The sequence below is a fragment of the Hylaeus anthracinus genome, unplaced genomic scaffold, assembly GCF_026225885.1.
Source record: "Hylaeus anthracinus isolate JK02 unplaced genomic scaffold, UHH_iyHylAnth1.0_haploid 2, whole genome shotgun sequence".
Classification (NCBI taxonomy): Eukaryota; Metazoa; Arthropoda; class Insecta; order Hymenoptera; family Colletidae; genus Hylaeus; species Hylaeus anthracinus.
In genome coordinates, this window is record NW_026534838.1 from 6,059,042 (window position 1) to 6,086,141 (window position 27,100).

Here is a 27,100-nt window from a genome sequence, read left to right on the forward strand (position 1 = left end):
AAATTAAATGACTCGAGGAAGAAAAATGATCTTTTCGTTTAAAAATTCCTATACAATTTTCAGAGTTACGGACACGATTTACTGGTATGCGGATGACATTCATATGAACTAGTCGCTTAATAACCTAAACGTTGATGAGACTTTAAACAAAATCATTTAAAAGAAAGAAAAGACAATTTCTGGTATCGAATGGTAAAAGGTATGTTATTTATGTAAACCACCATATAAATTGGATTTTAAAACCGTATCTGTTATTTTCTTTATACTAGTGGGACCGAAAAGTAATAATAATTTGATCAACATTTAAAAACATCTTGAATACTGATCAACAACATAATTTCCATCATTTTAGAACACTTTTTGCCAGCGTAAAGATAGTTCGATTCCCTTTTTAAAAACATCCTTCGTTCTTTCATCGAAAAACATTTCCAATTCGAAGACATTTTGGTTACCTTTCGTTCCCCTTAATAATTCGACTCGATCTTATTATTAATAATGACATAATTAACATTGAAAGGTTAAAATTAGTGACATCAAAATCTGTCGATCGAAATCATTCAGTAACGTAACTTGGACATTTTTCGTTGTCTATGGAGTCTCGGAAAACCTTGTTTCCCTCCGGGTGCCTAATAGAATTCCATCAACGACCGGGAATGATTAATCGTCTGTCGCGATTAGGAAAAAGCCACGCAAAAAATACATCCACCGTCGTTCGACATGCTTCACGATTTCCATAAAATTTGTATGCGGCAGGCTTCAACAGTTGCCGAAGAACTCTCTCTTCCTCAAACTAATAAATATTCTTACGGACAGTTTTAAAGTCGATCGAGCAAGAGTCGCGAGATATCGGCGGGAACCGAATATTCCTCCCGATAAATTATTTTTCCACCGAACGACGGAACCCTCTCCTTCCGCGGGTAATTAGATTTATTAAGTCAGCCCTGTTTACACGGCGTTGGAGCACGTGATTTATTGAAGAGGGCCCTTCAACGGGAAAGCGATGGTAAAAGGGGGATGAAGAGGGCGCTTGTTACGGAGATTATGAGGTGAATTCTTGTCCCCCCTCTTTCGTTTCTCATTACCGTCTCCCTCTCCTTTGCATTCCGTCCGACGCTCTTTAATCAGCTTCGATACGCCTACTGCCCTTCTACGAACTAATCTCCCAAGGGAACGTCAGCGCGAACTGTCGGCCGTCGATTTTAACGAAACATTCGACACGAACAAAACGTCTGATTTGGTCTATTTTATAGCTGTAGCTATTTGAAGAAAAAAATAACGTTCTTTGGGGCTGGGAAAAATTCGTAACTTTGTTTTCGATCGGTACAAAAATCTGCAAAAATTCACGAAAAGGTAGGGGTATCATAATATACAAAAATTGCAGTCAAATTAGAAATGGTCGGGTCGAAACGTGGTCGAAATAGCTTGGAATTATATACATCAACATACACAGGATGTCCCAAAAATGTCGGAGGTTCTTGAAAGGTGGTTCGGGTGGTTCGGGAGGTGATTTGAAACAACTTTTTCCTTAGCGAAAATGTTGTCCGAGGCTTCGTTAAGGAGTTATTAACAGAAAAGCCCGACAGCCGCAGTAGTATAGGCCACGCACTAGTCAGCCGCGGTAGCATTGGCTACGCGCTCACGTACACTCGGATACAACAAACTTACCATTTAATTTAAACAAACTTCGAAAGACACGAATACTTATTTAACTGACTGTACCTTGAGTTCATGGACCCCTCCAGGTGTCGTTTCCTGTAAGACGCGATCTCCAAAGATATCAGTATCCCAAGATTGTAGCGTTACAAAGGTACCAACGTCTCGCGCGAGCTGTCCCGCGAAGAAGACGAGCCGTCGCGAAGCGACGTAACAGTAAACGAGGCCACGGTTCCTTGTAGCTGTAACTAGACAAGGGTCGGCTAGCCGAACCGTAGAAAGTACAATACCTCTCGTAAATATGAACGACCGGCTCGAACGAAAAGACACCGGAGAACCAGGGTCATACAGAATTTCACAGGATCGCGTATTCCTTTTACGTCTTTGCGTTCGCCGCTGCGAAGCTATCTCTCGATCCACGCCACCGTCGGTTCTTTCTACTTTGAATAATCCAGACCGGATACTACGAAGCCGCGGGCGGAGTCCCTGAGAAGAATTATTTAAAGTCGCTTAGGATCAGCCACGTTCAACTACGTCCGCGACCCGTGGACACCGTTCGCCTGCTCTACACCCTCTCGGCGACTTTGTAATTTCAACTTCGCCGCAGTTTTCGAATAGTTTAATCGCTACGAATTATTCCGGGCCTTGGCGAAAATTGGAAACAAATCTTTAACAATCTCAAAAGTCTTCATTCGTTAATGAAACGATGGCTCGATTTCTTTTCGTTACTAATAAACATTTACTTCTTCTGTTACTAATGAAAAAAATATATATTAATGAACCTTCGCGTCTCGTTAGTGTACATTTCATTTCTGCATGGTAAATTTTTGTTATATATTGTAGTTTTATATTGTAATTCTTGGAATACCTGCTGGATACCTGCTGGAAGCTATCAGGCGCAGGATATTAGTAAATGAATCAATAAAAGGGAAGCTTGCTTTTACTAATAATCTGAAGCTACATATAGCTCATATTACGTAATGAAATTTTTGTTCGAAGCCTTCAATGTCCATATCTTTTTCTTAAATGATATGGTGAGACAATTTAATATTATTCAATCTTATAACACTTGAGGGTATGTTTCATGTATTAATTTGAGTAGCAAAAGCAAATTTGAGTAGCAAATAAGTGGCGTGAACTCATGGGACGACCCAACGATCGTGCAGTTGAATTTTAATTTTAAACAATTTAATAAGAAGGTACATTTATGATTAGGATGCAGTTGGAATATTTATATATTCATCACGGATAACATTCTCTATTACCATCACAATTTTGTATATATAATAAAGTATTCGCTAATACGTATCAAAAGCAATTCGACTGAACCTCGCATTTTTATTCAAAATTCCAAGCGAAAATCCCAAGAAACACAGAGGCTATCAGTTCGACACGCACTGTATTAAATTCTACGATAATATTAAATTCCACTCGAAACACCTGTCGTCCCGGCTTCATCGAACGCCAACCGATCAAAGTTCACAGTCTACTGTAAATTACATCGTGATCAATACGCCCTCGGCGAGCTCTCCGCTCGTAAAGACGTTACGTCGCGACGTGTCGTGCCGAAGTGCTTCGAGTGGCAGCGGAGCGCTCAAAGGAGCCTAGTTGGAAAATAAATAACGAAGTAGAGTCGGCAACGCGAGAGTAGAAACCGGTAAATACGTAAACACATCGAAAGAGAGGGGTGTACGAGGGGTAGGTGAGAAGAGAAGGGAGGTTTTAATTTATTCGTTGACACATCGAGCATTTTAGACAATGAAACGGTCCCGCGATTTTATTTTTTCTCTCTTTCTTTTCGTATATCGAATCGAACAAGGGCCGAAATCGAGGGTCTCTGGTTCTCCGTTGGTGCGCGTCACGGAGGCGGCGGGTTGGGTTAGTTTCATTTAAGCGTATCAACTGGCGAACGCTCGCCTGGCGCCTATGTTCGCTGTCCCGGGCTGAAAAACGCCTATGCGCGACTTCGCTATCGAACAGTTCTCATCTTCGATTAACTTTAACACCGGGACCGGGGCTCCCAGTGAACGCATGAAAATTTCATGGGATAGCGTATCGGTTAGCGCTCCGCGGGACTAACGCGCGAGTAATGTAAGCTGTACACGTGCCGTGGGAGAAATAACGATACTCTATTTTTTCTGTTTTATCGCATTTACTTTTTCTATCGGTCCTCTTCGCCCGATCCTCTTTCGTCAATCGTTCGGACGATTAAAAAGGGTACGCAGTTGAACTGCTTCGGCGCGCTTCGAAATATTTCGATAATTGACACTTTTGGTTAAACCGATGCCAACAGTTGTTCCTGCTTTCCTCGTTTGGAGAATTTTTAGGTGAAATAACTGGTCTATACGATTTTCGTCTTTTAATTACTGGGTCTATGGGCTCTGAACGAATTGGCATAGTGCATAACTTACGTAAATAGTTGTAAATAGTAGTTACAGAATAGTATTGTTGCTATAAGTGTTATATTTTGATATAAATTTAAACAATATATAAAGCATTAAGGTAGAGACTGATTCAGAGTACAAGTGCATAAATTGGATATAAGATAATGATATATTTTTACATAAAATTACCGCTGGTAATAGTGTGTAAGAGTATAAAACCTGAAATAAGTGAAATATTTTAACTTTGTCGCAGAGAAGTAGAGCGGTGTTAGAAACGAATTATGAACACGGATCAGGAGATTCAGCCGGACGTTATTTCCGCCAATGAAACTATCACCTGGCCGGTTAGCAGAAGGGAAACAATTTCTCGAGAATTTCCATATTCCCATCACGCGAAATGGAAAAGGAATCGAGCCTCGTAAACAGTCCAGGTTGGAGTCGGAACGGTCCGTGCCGGTTGATCCCGAAATCACTTGATTCCAACGGGTGGAACGAGTACCACGAAGGGAATAGGGGTTAAAACTGTGCCTGGAAAAAGGGTTGAAGGCGGCGTTGGCCGGAGGGACGCGAGGCCGATTAAGCGACGAGCGTACCGAACTTATCTGCCCGGCTAAGCTCGAAATCTCCCTCATAAAAGTGGTAACAACCCCTGTTTGGGAAACAATGGTGGCGCTACCAGACTCCACTCGAGGGTTCGTAAAAGTTTGGACGGTTTTGCGGGGAGGGAGGCGAAGATAGAGCCCGCGTTACGAGGGAGAAGGGGCGAGAGAGGATCGACGCTGGCCGAGGCGAAACAGTGGCTGGATTCGACTTTAACCACCGCGAAAGCTGTGCAATAAATATCGTCCGCTGGTTATTAGCGTTTTAATTCTGCAAGCCGATGGTGTAACTTAATCCGCGCTCGTGGAATCTAAAATGCGTCCAGCCGGCCGAGGGAAAGTCCGTTCATAAATAATAAAATAATACCGCGTCGCGGTTGGTTACCGAGCGCCCGGTGGCCAATGCGGAGGACCCTGGCTGACCGATCATTGACCGTTTTTAATATTCTTCTGCTCGTTTCATTTCAGGGTGATCGATAAACAATCAACATCTGCGAGGTCTCCATAAATTCACGTTGTTGGAGCACTGAATAATGAAGTGGACATTAGGCAATAAAATCTCAGAGAATTTTGATTTACAACGTTTTAAAATTACTAAATGTTATTAATATTTTACTTCGTGCTCTCCTTGTTTACTGAAGACATTTATTTTAATTGTATGATAGGTTTAATGTTTCCAAATAAATTTTTCATTTGAAATAAATAGACGTATAAAGTTTAGTCGTGTTCATATTTGTAGTGCAACATTCATTTGGAAACATCTGGCACTTAATTTAGATAAATTTCTTGAATAAACATGGAGGCTGCGAGTACTTGTGAGACTGACTGTATTTTTCTATTAAGTGGGCTGGAAAGTACCGTCGTTTTTGCAATTTTACATAATTGATTGAAAATAGAAATTTATTAAATATTTGTTTGAATTTAATGTAAAAGAGAAAAAGTAATATTATAGTATCATCAAGGTGGTGTAAAATAACGAGTACACTATTTATTTATTGTTAGAGAATATCAGGTTGCTGTCCATAAAATAACAGATGTGTTTTCCTGTTAAAGAAGACAATCCTAAAGTCCCTTCCTTTATCAATCAAACTAAAATTATCAATCTAAAAATTTTCCAGTTCCTTGTAAAATAACAAGTGCACTATTGTTAGAGCATATCAGGTTGCTGTCCATAAAATAACAGATGTGTTTTCCTTTTAAAGAAGACAATCCTAAAGTCCCTTCCTTTATCAATCAAACTAAAATTATCAATCTAAAAATCTTCCTATTCGAAACGACAAATAATTTCGGTCAGTAATACTCATCCCTATCCGCTACTTTCGTAGGAATTTCATGAATATTTTCTTTCGAACTAGGAGGACATTACGAAAGGTACGGACGCAATTTTTCCCCCCAACCCTCTCCTCACGACCCTGAATTCAAGAACTCTGCGAACCCGAGGGTGGGCGTCGCGCGTTTTCCACGACGGTCCACTGTTAGGCGAGCTTGAAATTTTTAATTCTAATTTTCCCTTCCTAATTATCCAGTTTCCATTCCTCTCCGTTTTCAAAAACTTTCTAATTGCGCGCGTTTCTCTCGAAGCCACGTTTCGCCGGCGGCCATTAAAAACAGCGGAAGTTCTTGTTTGGAATTTTACGCTGCAGTCTCCGCGCTCGCGAAGCTTCCAGCGTCGCGAGGCATTTCCTGGAAAATCACCAGCCACTTTCCCTCCCCACCATCCCCTCACCTCACCCTCGACGTTCTTGATCGTCGATGTTTTTTTATAGGAATAACTGAGTGTCGGATAAGGGGGTGGCGTCGTTTGTCACAGCGTCGGGGACGCCCTTCGGCGAAGCTCCCCGAAGAAAACAATTAGATGACCTCTCGATGGATTTTATCGACATCCTTCAGCGAGGTAGCTGCCAGATGGAAGTAAAGTATGAAGCCAGATGGCATCGACGTTTCGCCAAACACAGCGCTCCAGAATTTAATTGGTGAGTCCACAATTTTTCTCCTTGGCCATTCTCCTCGATCGAAGTCACGTCTTCCCATTTCCGTTGATAACGCTTTATTGATCTTTATTCCGTTGAATGTTTCCGACTCGATACGAATACCTCGCGACGCGCAGCGAAAGATCGTCGCGACTTTTTAGACACTTTGTTTAATCCGACACAGGAATATTGCGATCGCAACAATGTTAGTACTTGTCGGAGAACAAAGTGCATATTTATGTACCTGCGGTTAAAATTCGTTTCCCGGCGGATTTTTATATTTTAATATTCTCGACCAGTCCCGCGGAGATTGCTGCGCGTAAAAACGTTGATGCTTAAGAAATCCCAAGATGCTTTGGCTGAGCCTCTCCTAAACTTTTTTAGTCACCTAACGGGTTTCATGTCGCAATATAAATACATATTTACGAGACGCTTACGCTCTTTTGTGGCCCATTCGGTTGCAAATTGAATAATTTACGGGTACAAATTACAAGTTGAAAAGGGATTAAATTTAATTGAAGATAAAGAAAATTTTAAAAGAATTATAATAAGAACAAAGAGAGAGAAGAATTTTACTTTATCTCCATATTACTTTAGACGTTTTCAGACAGTTTTGTATCGAAAAACTTCCATCTCGAAAATTACTCGTTTCAAGCACAGGCTTTATTAAGAGTGAATAATTTCAATGATTATTTAAGTTTGTCTTCCATTTCTTTTTCACGTATTCATAAAGGAACGATGAACACGCCTGTAAAGTATTAAAGTAATCATATTAACGATTTTCTGAACAAAAAAATATTCGAAAGTAACCTGTAGATTCGAACTTGAAAAGCGGAAGCTCGCTTCACAAGTTCGCGACATCTACAAAGCGGTTTACGTCTAAAATCGCCGGGCCATTCGGTCCTGTAACCACAGAAATGGGAATTAGGGATTCAGATTATAAATCCGCGTCCACGGAAATTGTGAAACGTCACAGAACGGTAAAGGGTCATTTGGCGGGAGTAAAATTAGTTTCGCTAATGAACCAAAACCATGGCTAACTAAATAACCGACGGTCATCCCAGGTAATCGAAAGGCGAGGTCGCTTTGCATATTTACGTCGCTTTGTAATTCGAATGTTCGCGAAATTCACTCGCGAAAGTCACTCACTTGCAATTTTTTGTTTAACATTTATGTGTAACACTGAAACTGTCCGATTACTTTTTAATATTAGCAATGATGCGAAAAAGCTGTCTCGATTTATGTATAATTTTATTATAACTGTTTAGTATTTATTTATCGTCGCATCAGATTACATACATATGCGAGTCGTAATGTAATTTAAATAAATACGGAATGGCTTATGGTTAGAATAACTAATTTTTTTTGTTTAAAAATAATTGTAATAATTGTAGTATACTAGTCCTGGTTTTGCTAATGGACTCGATGTTTGGAGGTCGTAAACGTATATTTTAAAAAGTTGTAATGCCTTGTTAATTCTTATTTGTACTTCTTTGGATATTTTTGTCCTTTGTAAATAAGATCTATCTATAAATATTATCTAAAACAACGGTTACCACTACTAAAATCAATAAACAGAAATTATATAATTTACCAAGTATAAAGTAAGTTAAAATTGTCAATATCTGTGAAACTGCCAAAATTAGTCGCACTTATCATGCAGCACTAATTGAACGAGGAATCCTAAAGTCGATTACGCGACGACTGGATGAATTGAGTGGCCCTTAACTGTCCCACAGAGAAAGACAATTTTATTAAGGGCAGCCCTTTGAAGTCATCGAGGACCTCTCAAAGGGACCGCTATGAACGTAATGGCATTTATCAGATTGGAACAAAAATATTGTACTTCCCAGATTGAACTACATTTAATGTTTACAAGACTTACGTGTAAGAAGTTAACTTACGTAATATTGCACTGGTCGCTACACAGAAAGAAACTTCACTTTCCGTGTGGCGGGGGTGAACCGCAAAGGGTTAATAAATCGACGTCCAGCGAGAGATGTCGTTCGCTCGTTTCGCGAAAGAAACCTCAGCAAAGCGGAAACGTTGGTCGCTTAATTAAACCGAGAAAATGTTGTCCCTCGCACAGATCGACTTATGGACGGTGGTTGTAATTAAAATGGTATCCGCCTCGAAAATGCACGCCCAGCTCAGCTTCCCCTGATACCGTTCCTCGAATTCGTTTCGTTTCCCCGTGTTCCAACTTCGAGCAACGTTCTATCAGCATACTTTTTTCGCTGATTCTCCCGTGTCTGAATATTCACTTCCTTTTGTTCTCGTCCTTTTAGCCACCGTTAATTTTCGGGGTTTCTTTTTGCTGTATGTCGAGAGAGGAGAGCTTTTGTGGGCCACTCCTTGACTGGATACCTTCTTGCTTTATTCAATTTTAATATAGCCTGTGTTTGTATAACAAGTAATTTTCGAGATGATAGTTTTTCCGTACAAAACTGTCTGAAATAAATATCTAAAGTAAAGTGAAAATTTCTTTTCTTTCGGTCTTCTTTTTACAATCTTTTAAAGTTTTCTTTGTCTTCGAGTAAATTTAATTCTTCCCTTTTCAACTTGTCATTTGTGTTTCGATTTCCGGAAGTGAATTATTAGTAATTAACGAGAATGGTAATAACCTTAGAAATCTGAATTTGAGACAAATTAGAGTACCTTAATAAATTAATTCCGCTTTTCAGTTGTCGTTATGTGTAATTAAAGTAAAAAATTGAATTGCCTCGCAGTGTTGTGAATAATATTACATTTTCTTCTAGACTTCTTTCGTTCTGCCCTCTCAACGCGAATTTCTTCCGCAAAATACGTTACCCCAGTTGCAAAGAGGTCTTCGAAATACATAGTTGCAAGGCTGAACAGTGTTCCAAGCGAAGAAAACGCGTTTCTTTTATAATATTTATTTCGTTTCTCGCATTATCGCGAGTAACTCGGACTTTCCAGCGACTCGTCGACTTTACACGTGGCAAACGAAGGAGAAAGTATAATTGAATTTAACAATAATTGGACGACTCCGGAATCTGCTTGTAATTTCAATTTTTCATAGCTAAGAACTCGCGCTGTTAAAATTCACATCAGCGTAAGTAAATCGTTAAAATGTTAAAATTCTACGTACATTAAGTACTTCAAGGTTTTCATCGACTTGCAACTAAAGAAAAATCGAAGTTTCCGATTAAATTTGCGCTGTTAAATCTTTGTTAAAATAAAACTTTAAGATAAACTCTTGGTTTAATAAAGCTTGGTTTCGAAAAGTTCCTCTTTCAGATTCATTTACGTCGGCGAGTCTCTTCGAAATCCAAAGCTGGTTTTATCAGCTACCTTTTATCTCCAACTCTTTCGATACTTCGCGTTTCACAAGAATTTATCGCATTTTTGTTAGATTCATTCCTTCCTATTCAATTAAAACTATTTCTTTGGAGGATAAACTTTGAAACAATCTTTCGAATCATCAAACTTCCTCCATTACGGACCACAGGCCTCATTATTTCTTCAATAACTCAATGTGTGAATCAGAATAGTAATTTTTATTCAATGTAATAAGAATTTACAGATTCATTTTTGGTTTTCTTTTTTTTTTTGTTTTGAAGTGCTTAGAATATTATTTTTTCAAATGATGTTCATTAATATATTGTTCGAGTAATAAACATACCAATATTACTATTAGCATTTGTTGTAAACTCATTATTTTTTCAATACCTTAATGCATGAATTAGAATAATTATTTGTAATCAATGTAATAAGAACTTACAGATTCATCTTTGATATTTGTTATAATAATAAACATTCCAATATAAATATTAGTATTTGTTGTAAAGTAAACTCTTAGTACACGACCTTTTTCATAGAATTCCATTACAAACGACATTATTTGATGTAGGTTTACATGGTACCTTGTCGATAAATGTTCCCTTGCGCATTGTCGTCTACGCTTTCCCAATATTGTTTTCCATTAAAGGAAACGCGGAATCCGTTCGAGTAGTCGAGGAGACGACGTGAAAGGAAGGAAAGTCGGAATCTTAGTCTCAAAGCCCGAAATCTCATCTTTTGACGGTCGCGAGCGTCAAACAGTTCCTCCTCTCTAGTGCTTTACAGCTTTTCCGACCAGTCGAGTTTATCTGCTCTGCTTGTGACACGTCGGTGAAGACCTCGTACGACTAACTTGCTCCTCGAACGTTCCACTTTTCACGGAAATTGTGTGCTCCGTGATGGAAACCGTATACGCGGGTACAGGTGATGGTCGAATTCCAAAATGGCGCCACCTCCTTTAAATATTTATCAGCTCGCTATTCCATGGAATACGGAATTCTCGTTACTCCTGTCCTAAATGGCAAACAGCCGTCTCGTTAATCCGCGAGTCACCGAAGACAGTATTAACCTGTTTACTATGAAATTAAATCCAGAATTCATTTCGAAAATAATTAAATGCTCATAGAAACGAAACAAATCTATGTAACAGTTAATATTGTCATCATAATATATTTTAATTGACAAATGGGAGATACTTTGTGAAGCTGACAAGAAAAGCTCAACAACTCTCAATGAATAATTACTTCAAACACAAGCACACTTCTTTTATCTTATCAAATATTTTACAATACTTCGAATGCTGAACTTAATAAAACTCAGAGAGCTTTCCTTTAGATAACCACTATACGAACCTCAGAGTTGTAACTCACGATAAATCTGAATTTAGGCGTCGACAGGATAACCGATTGAAAGTCTCCTCGCCTCGCGTAATCGCTAGTGGATTGCACTCGTGTTTTCCTCCAGGAAAAGGGAAATGTTCGCATAGCAATAATGCAGTCGGGCTAATTCTTATCGCCAGTAAAGGCGGAGGGACGAAGACGGAGCACCTGAATTTTAATTACATAAGGGAGGCTTCAAGAAGTACGCGAAAGAGGGAGAGGCTTTTTTCATTAAGATTACACTCGACCGTGCTGCGCCGCCTCTCTCTCTCTCTCTCCCCGTCTCTCTCGCTCTAAACAAAATGTTCGTTTTCCTGTTGTGCCCGGGACGAGAGGGCGAGGACGAAACAAAGTACACGAGGCGAGAAAAAAGGGCAGGCGGTAGGATAAGAAAGGTAGCGGAGAATGCACGCGTATAAAACAGAGGGCGAGTAGCCAGGTATTTCAAAGATGAGAGACCACTTTGCGCTCAGAAGGAACTCCTTTACTTTCACGGCTTACTAAATGCGCGAGGTATGCTCGAAGGAGGAACCAGGCATCCGGGGCAAAGAATAAGAAGAAAAAACCAACGGAAAGAATGAATGGAAAAGGAAGGAGAGCGGACGAGAGAGAGCGAGAGGAGCGAGAAAAAGAGGGTGGAAAAGTGGTAGAAGTGGGTCTCCTCTGTCCGAATCCAGCGACGATTCCACGCTTTACCAGTCGGAAAGATTTATATGCCGCACCGTGCGGCTTATCTGACCGCGAAACTACCTAATTAAATTAGCGATACGTCTTGTTATTCGGTAATTAACGGTTCGACGCCTGGACGTCGATATTTCAACGTCGAATCGTCGAAGGAATTAGGGTGGTTTAAAAATCGAGCTTTGGAGCTGTTTGGTGCATTGTTTGGACTGGAATTTTCAATGTTGGAGAAATGTCAGAAATAACTACTTTTTGGTAAAAGGAGACAGTTACTCAATTCGATATTTATGTTTTTATTTATTTTTTGGGTAGAGTTGTAGCGTATATACCTACAAGTTTATGTTTGTAAATATTATAATAATTCTGGTGAGGGTACAAGTTAAACAAATACAATTACTTTCACAATCTATATCAACAAACAAACAGAATAATAAGTTTGTCAATATTAATAATCATTCAAAACTGCATTTTTGTAAACTCCACACATATTACTACGTCCTGTGTACACACACAAAATTTCCTTTCAATTTTCTATATACTTTATATTAAATTATATTGAATAATATATTAAATTTCTATTTTGTTTACATTAAATTGAAAAAATAATTCACACCATATGTATAATATATTACTTGATATTAATAACAACTATTTTACTTTCGCAATCCCTATCAATAAACAAACATAAATAACATGTCTGTCAATATCAATAATCATTCAAATATTTAATAATTCACACCATATTGTTATAAAAGATTCCTACAGACGTCATATTCAAGAGAAATTACATTTAGATGTCACGATTTAAATTTCTGCTCGCACGGAACTACGAATAATTAGCCGCTACGTTCCAGAACGATTTTCGCGTAATTCCAGCGAGGCAGCGCTTCGAAGCCTTTCGAATCGGAACACGGTAACCGCGCCACGCTCAATTTTCCGCGTGCATTTTTCGTCCAGCAGCGTCGGGATATGCATTTTTGTCATTTTTTCCACCGGTAACGCGAAGTATTTTCATCGGTGTACAACGTGCAATTGAACAGTTTCAAACCTTTTCACCGCTTGCTGAAAGAATTTGAAAATTGCACCGAATTGGCCACGCGAAAGCCGGTTTAACCAGTATGATGTCAATCCGGGTGAAATGGCTTTCCTCGCGAAAACACTGTGCATTTTTGATCCTCGAAAACTCTCCCTAAACAAAGGAACGAGCGCTCACGTTGTCGCCCTGAAATCTCTCGGTAACGAAACGTGATCGCGTGTAACGCTATTGTAATGCTATGGTCTTTTTATAGCTTGTCACGTTTGATCGTCATTTGCGAAAGTGGCAGTTATTGATTTTTGTAATAATAGTCTGAGCAGTTTTCATGCGCAGAAAAAAATCGAAGGTGTTTATTTCGGAGGTTGCTGAGTCTCTTAAATACATTTGGAAATGGAATCTCTCGGAATCTTTTGGGAATGATATATTTGAGAAATATAAAATTTAGAAGAAATTCAGAAAATGTCGCAGAAAATTTAAGGGATGATGTTTTATTCAAAAATAAAATCCTGAAACCCCTGTTTAGAAACCCTTCGTATTAAGGGGACCAGAAAGTAATGTCGTTTTTATATTAAATTCAAACAAATACATTTGTAACAGATTATTATTGTTAATCAATTATATAATCGCCCTGTGCAAATCTAGTGTGCAAATTTTCAGTACCTTGTTACGTATACAGAAACTCGCTGTTTGTTCCCGAAGCTCGCTGGAATTTGGAGCTTGGTCTCCCTGGAGTGCATCCTGCAGCTGCATACTCTTAACATCATCTTCGACTTGCGTTGCGTGGGAAGACTTCTTATCTACCCTTTCCCAGGGAACGCAGCTGCTTACCTCAGAGCCACGAAAATCCTAACCGTCAGATTTCCAAATATGGAAATCACTGGTGGTTCCCCACCAACATTTAGGGGTATATAAACCCACGATTTTCGTTGCTCGAGGGCTAGTACGAAAGAGTTACTCGTTAGAGACACATTGATCGTCTGCAGAGTAATACTCTAGTGAGATCGGGCTTCAGTTCCTTTCGATCATCGTTACCATATAGATCCGCGAAGACGGTTTTAAAATCTATCACGGCCATAAAAGTACTCTCGACCCCCGCATCGCCAGTGCGTCAACACCGCGCAACACTTAGGTAATTTTAACTTCATACACTAACCGCGACAACGCGACACTGGACACTTGTAATTAGTATAGTTATTTTGAATATATACTCTTTGTGCAAACTTAAAAGTCTGTAAGATCAATCATCAAACCTTTACTTTGAAATCACCAATCCTAGCCAGTGTAACGATCCCACAACATAATAACTTTACCGCTCGAGTTATTATTCTACTAAATTAACAAGTTGCGAGGCTTTATCCGCGACGCGTAGTATTCATTACCGATACGATTTAATCATTGTGTACTCAACCCGAACTCCTAAACTTAACCTATCCTACGGTTACCCTTTACTGGGAGATACCGATTCCTAGCAGCTATCTGACTTCGCGTCAGAGTCGTCTGCATTGTCTAATCTATCCTCAGCCTTCGGCACCATTGATACACAATAATTAATCGTATTGGTTCAATTCTCAAATCTATCTCACTCGCTGGGCTCACACGCGCGTCGCCTTGGCTCGTAACAACCTAATTGATAAAAAATAATTAGCAAACAACGACCTGATAAATGATAAACAAATGATTGACACTCGTAGAAAAGACTTTATATATGAAGGGTTTCTTAATAGGGGCTTTAGAATTTCATTTCTAAATAAAACATCATCCTTTTAATTTTCTGCAACGTTTTCTGAATTCTCCCAATGTCTATATTTCACAAATACATCATTCCAAAAGAATATAAGAGACACGATTCGAAAATCTTCGTTTCACACCCTGCATAATTTGAAATTCTTCTTCTAAAGTAATCTAGCGTTCACTTCGAGGAGAGCAACAGGCCTCCCTAACCTTGCTTGGAGCATCACCGAAAAGAAGATCAATGGCTCAATCGATAACAAAACGGTCGATTTCGTGACGAGAATTCGATTGCTCGCGGCGTTTCACGAAGGCGGAACGAGGAAAAGAAGAGGTGGGTTCGTAAGCGCTATGTATTTCCGGTCGACTGATTATCCCGGGCGAGGCGCACCTGGTTTTTCGGAACGAAACGAAAATTAATCGTATTTACGGCTGCAGCCCCGGCATCCTCCTCTGGCCGCCGCCAGACCCATGAATAATGCACGCCTGGAATTCGCGGTTGTTCAATTTATGCGGTGGAAGCGACAGGGGAGGAGCAATTCGAGTCTTACACGCCGGGGAATCGATCTCGTTACTCCGATAAGGCTTCTCTTTTTCACGGCGATCCATCATGACACCGCTGCCGGGGTCAACAAATCACGAGTCACTTTCAGCCCGTGTTCCATTCGAGGGCAGTGTCCGACTCGTTGCTGCCTTATTCCCTCGTTTCGACCCCATTAACTGGGACTAGGCTAGAAGCGAAGTGGACGGAACGATAATTCCCGACTAACAACATTTTCGAAGCGATTGATTGTAACAAATAAATTTCTAACAATTTATTATTTTTAATCAATCGTGCGCAAATGTTCAATACCCTTGATTGATTCAACATGTTAATTGTTACAGTGGTCTGAAACTTCATGGACAAGATTTAATTATTCGAGTAGAATATCTAATGAAATTTCATTGTCGAAGGGAAAAAGCTGCGAAATTTAAATATTTTGTGTCTTTCGTCTAACTCTGTGATTGAAAATAACATTTCTTAAAGAGAATCACAAAGTTAGGGATGAAATTAATTGTTTTTATTGTTTGGTATAGAATATTAGAATACAGATTGGTACTACACTTGTATACTTGTGAGTAGGTGTATTTCAATCAGGTAATATTGAACTAAGAATTTTTTAATTCATATAAAATTAGTGCACACTTGATATAATTATACTTTTTTCAAGTATATTACTCTACATAGTCGAATTATATTACATGAAGTAGAAAAGGAATTAGATATACAAAATAGTGTATACAAAATAGTACACACACTTTACATAATAATATCTCTTTAAAATATATGACTATACATAGTCGAATTATATCATTTGAAGTAGAAATGGAATTAGACACAGATTGTACACGATGTGTAATAATAACAAACCTGTTACCTTTTAAGGTCAATCAATCCTAGTTGATAAGTTAATACACACTTTACATAATTATACCTCATTGAAATACATTACTGTACACAGTCATGAAACATATTATTGTACAAGTATATTACTGTACAAGTAGAAATGGAATTACATACAGATTGTACACGATGTGTAACAATAGCAAACCTGTTACCTTTTAAAGCCAATAAATCTCAGTTGATAAGGTTAGCATGTAATAAAGCGACATTTGATAAACCAAAGCGTCTAGGAATTAAATTCTATCTCGCTAACAGCTGTCGAAATAGAGAATATCTCGTACTAGGGCGCAAAATGTTCCGGCAAATGAATTTTTAACGAAGAATTTCCATTTGAAGGGCTTTGTCGCGGGCTCCCTTTGAATGCAAATTGCGATAAAATTCGCCGCGCAATTGTTGCCTTTCGACCAATGAATCCCAGTGACGCGGAGAGCTGTCTGTTATCGGCTGGTCTGACTAGTGGCTGGCTCATACTACTGTCGCCAATCTATCTCTATTGGGTCAAGTTCTTGTCCGAATACCGAGCACTTGTTTCCAACGGCACAAAACATCAATTTGTGGAGGACGTTTCATTCTAGTAATCGAACTTAATTGGGAAAAAAAAATAGTGACGTGTCGGCTCTGCTCAAAGATTTGGCGCGATACTCGAGATACGAATAATTTTGCTTTTTCTGCAGTACGCTGGAACTCGCCAACAGCTGTGCCAAACTAGTGCACCAGAATGGTCGCATTATGTTTAACAACGAGCCTGTCACGTGATTTTCATATTTGGCTTAAAATTTCACCACGAACCAGACTCGTGATTTTCATATTTGGCCTGACACTTTCATCACGAGTCTAACTTGTGGTTTTCACATGTGTCCTAACATTTTCGTCACAAGTCAGACACGTGATTTTCAAGTTTGACCTAATATTTCATCAAAACTCAGACTCGTAAAAATAGTGCAACGTGTTAATATAAAACGAGAATTGTGTGTCTTACATGTTCTGTAAATAAACACATCACATTCTTCCTCGGTCTGTTAGTTTGTACACTTGAAATACGTATTTGATTTACTGCTAATACATTAAAATGTTTCTTCAGCACACCAACCTACGTTTATGTATTAAAATAAAAATTGTCTACATTGAATTTTGTGTCGAATGATTGCATGGTAAAATAATTCGTCTTAAGTGGGGCTCTTTGCTAGCGATATTTCAATAAATGCGACACGCGACACTCGACAGGAAACTCCGTGAGTTTTGCATAAACAGCGAAACACTCCCTTCCGTCTTTCCGGTCATCCATCAAACCGCGGATGCGCGATCCGCTCTACAAGGTCAACAAATCACGAGCCACTTTGGCCTGTTTACTTCCGAATTTTCACCGCGAAACGGAACAGCGTCGACAAATATTGGCCGAGAATAACTTCCACCGGTCAAAGTGATTCACGGAGAGAGAGTGGCTCTTCATCGAGTATCGGCTGCCATGATTAAAATGGATCTTCCGCGGACTACAGTCGACTACAAAGCTCTGTATGCCATAAAGGAACGTCGATAGATTACATAGGGGACTTTTCCGAGACTTTTACACCGACCACCCCTCTTATGAAAAAAATTGTTAAATTTTTTTTTGTACCATTCTTTCGTGCCTCGCGTAATTTTTCCTTTTGATGTCGGTTGAATTCTTTCAGTAAATTCGTTATTTCTCGCGGTATGATAATTCTTGTGGGTGATAATTTTTAAAGTATTCGTTAGATGTGGTCGCAATTGTGTTAACAAAAAGAATAATACTAGTTGTATAAGGGTCGATTATAATTATATTCAGTGACACGATTTATACTAGTTATTTATACAATTTCTGATCAAATATTCCTTTTTATTGCTATTCGCGTCAATTATATAAGAATCCGTTGATTGGAAACATTTTATTTCCATTTCATTCCCAATTATTGTCATCCTAGTCTATATGAAGTTCTCAATTAATGTTTTAATTAATAAAGAATTTCTCTCTTCTGTAATTTACGTTTATTGCAAAATAGAACAATAAAAAGAAACACTTTATCCAGTTAGTTCAATAATTTATTCATATAATATTAGTGTTAGATTAGCGTACGAAGCAGATTTGCATAACTGCCTGTACTTTGGTAATCTGTTGACGCGGAGAGCGCGCGTACAGTCGAGACGTGCTATTTGGTTCACCGTTTAGTCGATCAATCGATAAAAGAATAAATCGATAGGAACACAGTAGAGAGGCTAGCGCGGAAAAAATATGAGGAAACTAGCATGCCTCGAACTGGGAGAATTGGTCAAAAGCACGTCTAGGAACGCTTTCGGTCGTTGCTTGAACGAAATAAAATAATATAAAAAAGAAACGGTCACCTATATTCGACCCAGTGAAATATCTGCAGGGTAACGCACGCGCGATATAAAACGTTCATCGGCACCGATTCGATTGCGGCCAAAAAACTGACTTCATTGAAGCATTAATTCGACGTTCGAAAACATTCAGCACGCCGGTTAAAAGTTTGTTGTTTAATCACTGACGCATATGGAGTTCGATCAAGTGTCGATTATGACTAAATAAACATTGACTAAATCAATTTTGTAATTAACGAAGAAAATCTGAAAAATCTCTTACAGGAATTATTAAAATATTTCGTAGAATCCATCCATGCATATTCTGTTTAGAATTTAGAATAGGGTGGTCAAGACACCCTTTTCGACGATCATACAAGCGTGTCGCGTAAGTGTCGCGCACTGTCCCTTATTCAGTCACCCACAGAAACGATTCGAACGGAACGCAGCGAGATTATTAACGTACAAACGACGAATTAAGATAACGAGCTGATCGCTCGAGGAAAAGAGGACGACGCAAGCTCGAGTCCACCCCTCGACGAAGGTAGATATCGCATAGATGTTTAGCCCCGAAGGGAACACGGTGACGTCTGTGTTCCAGTGTATCGTTTTGATCGATTGTCACGGGCACGCTAGGCGCGCACGAGCATCTACGTTTTCGTGCAGGGTGCTCTAATCGCGGCCGCTGTATATTTATTGGACGGTCGTTATTGCGGAAACGACGATTTGTCACGGAGCGGGGTATTAATTACACTGAGAGGGTGGAGGGGGTACCTTTGTACAGATAACGGACGCAAAGGGCCTCGACGTCGTCGTCAGAGACGCGGGACAACCTGTTTGAATAGAAATTGGCCTACGGAATGGGAACCGGGACACGAGCAACTTCCGAAAATTAATTGCTACAGCTTTCGCGACAAGCGTGCCGGGACGCGTGGGTGTCTTTAATCGTAACCACGGTCACGTGACCCGGCTCTGACGGTGATTCGTAATTCGTGGATAGAGAAAGTCGATTGGTCGATCTTTTCTGAAGTAGAGAAATATTCGATGCAATAGAAATGATCTGTGTAATGGAATTTATTTATTCGTTTATCTGTATGTTATGGGAATTCATTTACTTCTGTTTAATGGAATTTTAGTGGGTTTTATTTATAAAGGTAGAAAGTCATAACTTAACATTTGTTCACTTCTTACATTCATTTAATTATTGCATGTGCTTAGATACCTCTCTTCGTGATTTTCTCATTAAGTTAATTATTCATTTATTTGTATGTTATTAGAATTGATTGTACTATTTATTTATATTGAATAGCATTAGTGAGTTTTATTTATAAGGGTACGAAGTCATAACGTAACTATAACAATAAACATATCAGTCTTGCATTTTTGTTCACTCTTTCATTTAATTTTCTCTTTCTTTAATTTCATTTCATTTTTCCGACCATTTGACGTTGAAATATCGACGCCCAGGCGTTGAATCGTTAATTAACAAATAACAAAAAGTATCACTCTTTACATTCATTTAATTATTACATATGCTTACGTACCTCTTTTCGTGATTTTCCTATTAAGGAAAAGAAACAAAAAGGATAATACACGGTGTTCCTAAAATCTGGACACTCTATACACCTTTTTCCAATAGCAGGTCTCCGACCTATTTAAGGATCACAAAAAATCACGGTACCAATCCGCACCGTATCACCTCAAAATAAAAACCGCACCGCGGCTGATTGATTAAAGCGAACAGGAGTACCGGGAATCAAAGGACTACATCGAATAACGATACTAAAACGCTTCCACGCGTTTCTTCCGCCCGAGAAGACGGGATCCATCCTCGCCCGGTTTTTTTTTTTTTACGTGCTCGCGTAATTACAATTAGCGATTCCCGATCGGGGCAACGAGCAAAAAGAACACTCCCTTCCCCTTCCGTCCCGGTGGTTTCGCGTTTTAATTCGTGTTCCCGCGGGTGGAGCGCATTTTTCAATTTCATGGTCGATTACAGCGCCGGGGAAAAGTTGCAAAACGTTGCTGAAAGCGGTAATCAACGATTCCACAGAGTCAGCGATTCCCGATAAAATCTTCTCCGCGGTCGCGGCGCGGCAGAAGCGGGTCGGTGAATGTAAAAGTTTTGAAAATCGATCGCCCGGTTAAAGAGTCGAAAGAGACCGAGGAACGAGAAGCTAGGAGGAGGGGAGTGTGTACGGATATGAAAGAGAACCGTGAGGGGGGAATTTATGCCAACCGATGACCATAATCATTTGACGGGAAACCACGGATCGTCGCGTACAGGCTATAATTCCGTCTGGTTGATTCGTTTTGCTCGTTGATACTCGTTAGATCGAGGGTGGCGCGGCGCCGCGCTCTCGCTATCGCTCGTTTTCCCCTGTCGAACGTCGTCCTGTTATTTCTAAATTCCCTCTGAAAGCTGGCATCAAAAGCAGAAATCGCGTCGGATTCGGCGCTAGCAATTTTTCCGACGTTTCCTGCCCGATCGTGGCGTCGCACAATGGGACGAACCGCTAGAGAACATTTGAATTACCGTAGTTTTATACTTGGGAGTTTGTCGGCTGTATGATACTAACGAACGGGAATTGGAAACGGTAGACAGTTTGAAAGTTGATTTTTGGATCGCGAATTTATATCGAGAATTCTCCATCGAGGGATTCAGGATTTTATTTTTTGATTAAATATTGGTGGAATGTATCCAATTTACGTAATTTATATGATATTGTCGTGACTGATTCACCGACGCGCGCGAAGTGAGTGTGTGGCGAGCACGTGCGAGAAGGAAAGACAAAAGGACACGGGCCCGAGAGAGTCAGTCGAGTTTAGCGCGCCGAACCTTGCGTTGTAACACCAATCGTTTATTAAATATAGTATTTTTCCTTTGCATAAAATCGTCCGTTGTATCTCCTACCGTTGATCCCACAATGTGGAATTACCGTAGTTTCATTTTTCGTAAGTTTGTTGGTGTTACTGTCTGATAGTAACGAACGATGACATTTTGAAGGTTGATTTTTCAATCGCGATTTTATATAAAGAATTTTCCATCAAAGGATTCAAGATTTTTTTTTCTGATTAAACGAATGGTGAAATGGAATATATTCAGTTTATATAATAGGAGTATGTGCAATGTATATATAATCTATTTTAATAATAATAATATATGTATTAACCCTTTGCTGTCCTATGTCGAGTCTTGCTCGACAGAACTGTCCTCAAATCAAAAAATCAGGACTGCAAGAATTGAAGTATATATAACTAACATTACTAACATTACTATATAATATGTGTACACTCACTGTAGAACGCAAAAGAGTTCAATATTCTACACGTACTTTCGATTATACAATTTCAAGGGACTTCAATTTTCAACTGCACTAGAATTTCAAAAGATGGAATCCAAATTTCGTAACTAACGAGAACGTCTGTGCGTGCACAGACGACTCGTGAATTAGTTACACTAAGTAGATCCGGAAAATTCGAAACTTCTGCTTCGCACATTCGGCCGCGATTTCGTGAAAATTCGCCGTGGTGGTTCGATAGATTTTTTTTTCCACGGATATTCGCTGCGATTCGGTGTTTGATCGAACGCGACACCGATCAAACGTGCTCGCGGTCGGGATATAGGGGAAATTAATGCTCGTCACCGATTGTTTGGAGTTAATTTGAAAATTAAATGAAGGTTAATCGCAGAGTCTTATCGAGCGAGCAGTCGATTCCAATTAGGTTCGGTTAATTCGGTTTCGCGTTCGGGAGGGCTCGTAATCTCGTTTCGAATTAATAGGAACCTCGAGCCTCTTCTGTGCCTGCGTAATCGAACGACGATTCGAAATGCTTATTAACGAAATATTAGTGATCTAGTAAAAAAAAATACTGAAATTGTTCATGGTAATAATTTAGTCTTGATAAGACTTAATGTTTATGGTGAACAGGCTTGTCGACATTTTTGGACGATTCTGTGTATAAAGTGAGAGTAATTAATATTAACTCAGAAGGGAACAAAAATTTAAATAATTGTTTATGCGAGAGAAAGCATATAGGATTATTTTATAATCAATGCGTCGTCACAAGTAATTAATGATTTTGGTGATTAAGATTATTCTAAATACTTGTAGAAACCGATAGAAATATTTGCGATTCGTTTTATTTGAATTTTTATGGTGGTCCAATTTAGACTACACCATCCAAAGTGAAGGAATAAGTTTTCAATTGTTGGTTTCTTAAACGAATCAGAATTGGTTTATTTTCTCGACGGACTGGTAATGACAAACTCGAGGTTTCAGTTCGTTAAACACAAAAGATAAACAAAAGGCTCTGTCTAAATAAACCACGTGCCACCATTTATGAACTATATTCATTCTCCAAACAGGATCCAAAATAAGAGAACGTAACTCCCGAAAGATACCTATCAACGATCCTTCATAAGCAACAGAAACAAGAAAGAATGAAAATAGACACTTCTCTGACGAATTCATGATCACTGGGGACGCTCTTCTAAACTTTAAGAAGCCCCCGGTGAAATTTTCGTCCCCGTAGCGTAACGACGCCCGGATAAAGAACGGAAGTTTAGGATTTTAAAAAGCGCAGGGAATCTTTATTGGCGTTGGTTAACGAAACGCCGGCTCGGGGACAGTTTCGGGGCTAGGGAATTTTTACGCGGTACCTTTACGACGCAACTTTTCATATCGGCTATAAAACTCCACGGTTGCGTAAAACATGAGACGAAATTTTTTTTTCTACCCCTCGTCGGCGTTTCTTGTTTTTAGTTTCCTTTTTTTTTTTTATTCTTCGTCTCTGAACTCGGCTCGAGCGTCGCGAGTGAACGAGTCTCGTTTCTCTTCTTTTTTTTCTCTCCTTTTCGTTCGCTAAACGACGCCACGAATTGGCAATTTCTTTTCTCGCGTTGGAAACAAATCGTTGCGGCTTACCACTTTATCTCCCAAATTTCGCACGCGGCAGGGCAGGTAGACGGTCTGACCGACGAACGCGCTGACGTTCGCTGCCGTAGGTTCGAACACTGGCGCATCTCCGTCGGTTGAGTCGTTACTGGCGTCGTTCGGACGTCGTTGCGGACTCTCCTTCGATATTTGGCGTACTTGCACTGGGGCTGCGAACAGAACAACGTTTCTATGAAATTAGGTTTCGTTAAAAGTACAGTGATCAGGGTTGGCGGAGAGTCTGGGTTACGTTGGATGCAATTTCTTCGACACTTTTGAAAATGAGAAATTTTTGACGATTTTCAGAGATATGTATTTTAGAAAGAAGGTCTTGAAGGTTGTTTGGGGTTTCAATGATAGATTTGATAGAGGATATAATTTGATTGAGGGCTGACTAAGTTTCAGAGCACTCAGATTAGATTAATAAATGATGTTTTTATAAATAGATATCATTCTTGTTCGTTTTGAATTGCGTTGTCATTACTGAATAGTCAATCATCAGATTCGTTTAATTCTTCATTAGAAATAGATGAATTTAGTTATTCAATCATATTTTGGAGCAGTCGAATAGAATTAATAAATAATGCTCTCTGAATATCATTCTTACAAATATTTTATTTATCCAGGAAAAAACAGCACTGGCCTCCAATGCCTGGACCAATGGTGAAACCTTAAATTCATCTAATTCTTGCTTAGAAATAAATGAAATTACTCATCCAACCACATTTTAGTAGGCTCAAATGGAATTAATAAATAATGCCCTCTAACTATCATTCTTACTAATATTTTATTTATCCAAAAAAACAACAACAATGTCCTCCAATCCCTGCATTGTTATTCCTGAATTTTGAAACATTAGATTCATTCAATTTTGTCCTAAGAAATGACATTTCAACGTCAACATTTCATACGTTCAAAACATCCATTGTTAATCCACTGCAACTTTAATGAGAAACCTCGCAATGAATATGAGCTATTAATTCCACGTCTGAGTCCATACCGTAATAATTGGACAAAGTAACAGAAACATCAGTTCGCGTCAGTAATTCGAAATTTCACGGTATTTTTCATAAGCGCATCGCGGAGGTAATTAATGTTACTGAGAAATGTAGAATTTGCAAATTGTGCGAGATTTTCATGAATGTATCCGGTGCTATTAATTCGGGGGCGCAAAGTAATTATTCAAAGGCTGGAACTCAAGTATCGTTCGTTTCACAGAAACATTCTACGATTAAATATAAATATGACGCGTAGGAAAAGGAGTTTATTACGAGGAGTTGATTACAATTAATCGTTCCAGAGTTTGAGCGTAAAATCAAACTGGTTATTGAAATAAATTTACATTTTGCTAGGTCTTTGCTGATGGACGCGTTAATAAATTTCATTCAACACGTTTCATATTAAATAGAGCTGTACGTTCAAATGCTTCCGAAATTAAAATGCTTGAACGAAGAATAAATTTCATATTAGCTCCTGCGTATTTTATTCGAATAATTCAAGTCTGTTCAGACAGAATAAAATTCCAAAAACGTGTCGATATCGCTATCACAAAAGACAAAATAATTTATCACGCAGGAATCCGGAGCACGATGAATACGCAAAGTTCCTAAAGGGACCAAAGCGGTATCCCCTTCTAGGACGGCGAAATAATTGTCCAGAAAGTACATTCCGAGAATCATCCATTTCATACAAAGATCCAGGCCACGATAATAGCTACGTGAAGCCCCTGGAACGAGAAACGTATGGTCCGAAGAGACGGCGTAATTTTTCAGAAGCACGCGGTCGTACGTAAAGGGATGCTTTTGAGCGATCTCGTAATTTCTCAGTTTCTAATTCAATCACCAGCGAGCACGTCGTCGGGCACCGCACGCGTTTCCATCTTCGGGAAAACTTGCACGCAAATTCTGGACAGAGCGTCTTCTCCTACGGGAATGAAACTCGGTGCCTTCTGTCCGGAGCTCGCCTCATCCTCGAGCAGATAGCAGAGTTCAAATGCATTACACCGGCGAGTAGTAAACTGCTACCAGTTGAGCAGACTCGGCTTATTTCTTAAGCGGATACTTGATTATGCAACGCTCGTGTGCCTCCCCGCGGAGAACTGGAAATCCGCGAGTAACAGCCGACATCGTACAACCGAGGAGTATGTTTCGTGGTCACTTCAGTTAATCTCTGAATTTACTCCAACTCATGAAAAGGGCTGTTAAAGATTCGACCTCTTCGATCTTGAATTTTTTTTCAAGGGTAGAATGGATATTGTGAGCCTCGGAGTGAGTTAATTAGTGAGTGGAGGTGAGTTTTAATGTTCAGAATTATTTTTATTGGTAGTGTAGAATTCCTTGAGCTCGTGAAAAGGACTGTTAAAGCTTCGAGCTTTAACTTCTTTGATCATGAATTTTTTTCCATAAGTAGAAAGGATATTGTGAGTCTCGGAGTGAGTTGATTCAAGAGTGGATGTGAGTTTCAATGATTAGAATTATTTTCTTTGATAGTGTACGAGTGTTTTATGTTTATTCCTAGCATGGGAGTTAATTTAACCGTAAAGTAACATAAATTCGAATGACGAATTAAAGTTCCCGAACAAAGTTCTGTTAATTTCAACACAACTAATTTCAGGTCACTGAATATCTACCAACTTTGGAACGATATCGCGCGTGGTGAATAATTTAAACGGAAAAAAGAATACTGTGGTTATAATAAATTGAACAGCTGCGGAACTTTTAGCGCTCTGATTCGAATTTAAACTTTCGTTAAACAATCTCTTATATTCAATCTTTTACCAAATTAATATGTTCATTATTCACAAGAGATCAGTAACAAATATTGCTAATAAATTTACAACTGGTAAACATATTTGAAGCATCCCTGAGAAACACCATCGATAATTTTCGCAAAATATAAAAAGGAGATCACGTCGAACGTGTTTACCAAATATATATTCTCGTCTCGAGCGAATAAACTTCGCGAATCGAACGAACGATGTCAAAGTTTCCAGTTTTAGAGTCTCCCCATCGGGAATTCATTTTTTTTTCCTTTCGACTTCTTCGCATCCTGTCGGATATCTGGATACGTGTAACGTAATCCCTCTTCGGGTTTCCCGAATAGCATCGGTTCGTCGAATAGCCGTCGGTCTATTCGGAACGCTGCCTCGTTAGTACACCTTCGAAATGTCTCTCCATCATCATCAATCATCGTCAAGCAGGGCGACGATATCCATTGGTGGTTGACAGGGATTGATCCGTGAGGGAAGTTGGTGTAATAAAACCTCGTTTGGCTACGACTTCGCTAATACACCGTCGCGGAGCCCACGAAAGAGCCAAACTATCCTCGTCGCGGTGTCCTTCGAAACTCCGAATGGAGAAACTGATCAGGGAATCTAAATGGATACCTTTGCGAGCGTTCATGGGTTGGTCTTTGCTAATTTTCAGTGAATTTGTGCGAGGTCGCGTGTCATGTTAGTCGCGATTTGTTCGTTTCACTCTAGATAAATTTGTATTGCACTTCATTTTCAAAAAAATGAATCACTGTGTTGTTCTAGGGACAAACTTTTAGGATTTGAACATGAGGATATTTTATATTTTATATTATATATTTTATATTTTATATTATATATTTTATATTTTATATTTTATATTTTATATTTTATATTTTATAT

General features: G+C 39.2%; 1 protein-coding gene across 1 annotated transcript in view; it reads right to left on the bottom strand.

Moving 5' to 3' along the window:
• The window catches only part of LOC128892902 (hemicentin-1-like), a 159,386-nt gene that overhangs the window by 84,256 nt on the left and 48,030 nt on the right, over positions 1-27,100 (bottom strand). Inside the window, exon 3 of the mRNA XM_054153541.1 lies at positions 23,440-23,618. Within this exon, the coding sequence (XP_054009516.1) occupies positions 23,440-23,618 (179 nt within the window). The remainder of the gene's footprint in view (positions 1-23,439; positions 23,619-27,100) is intronic.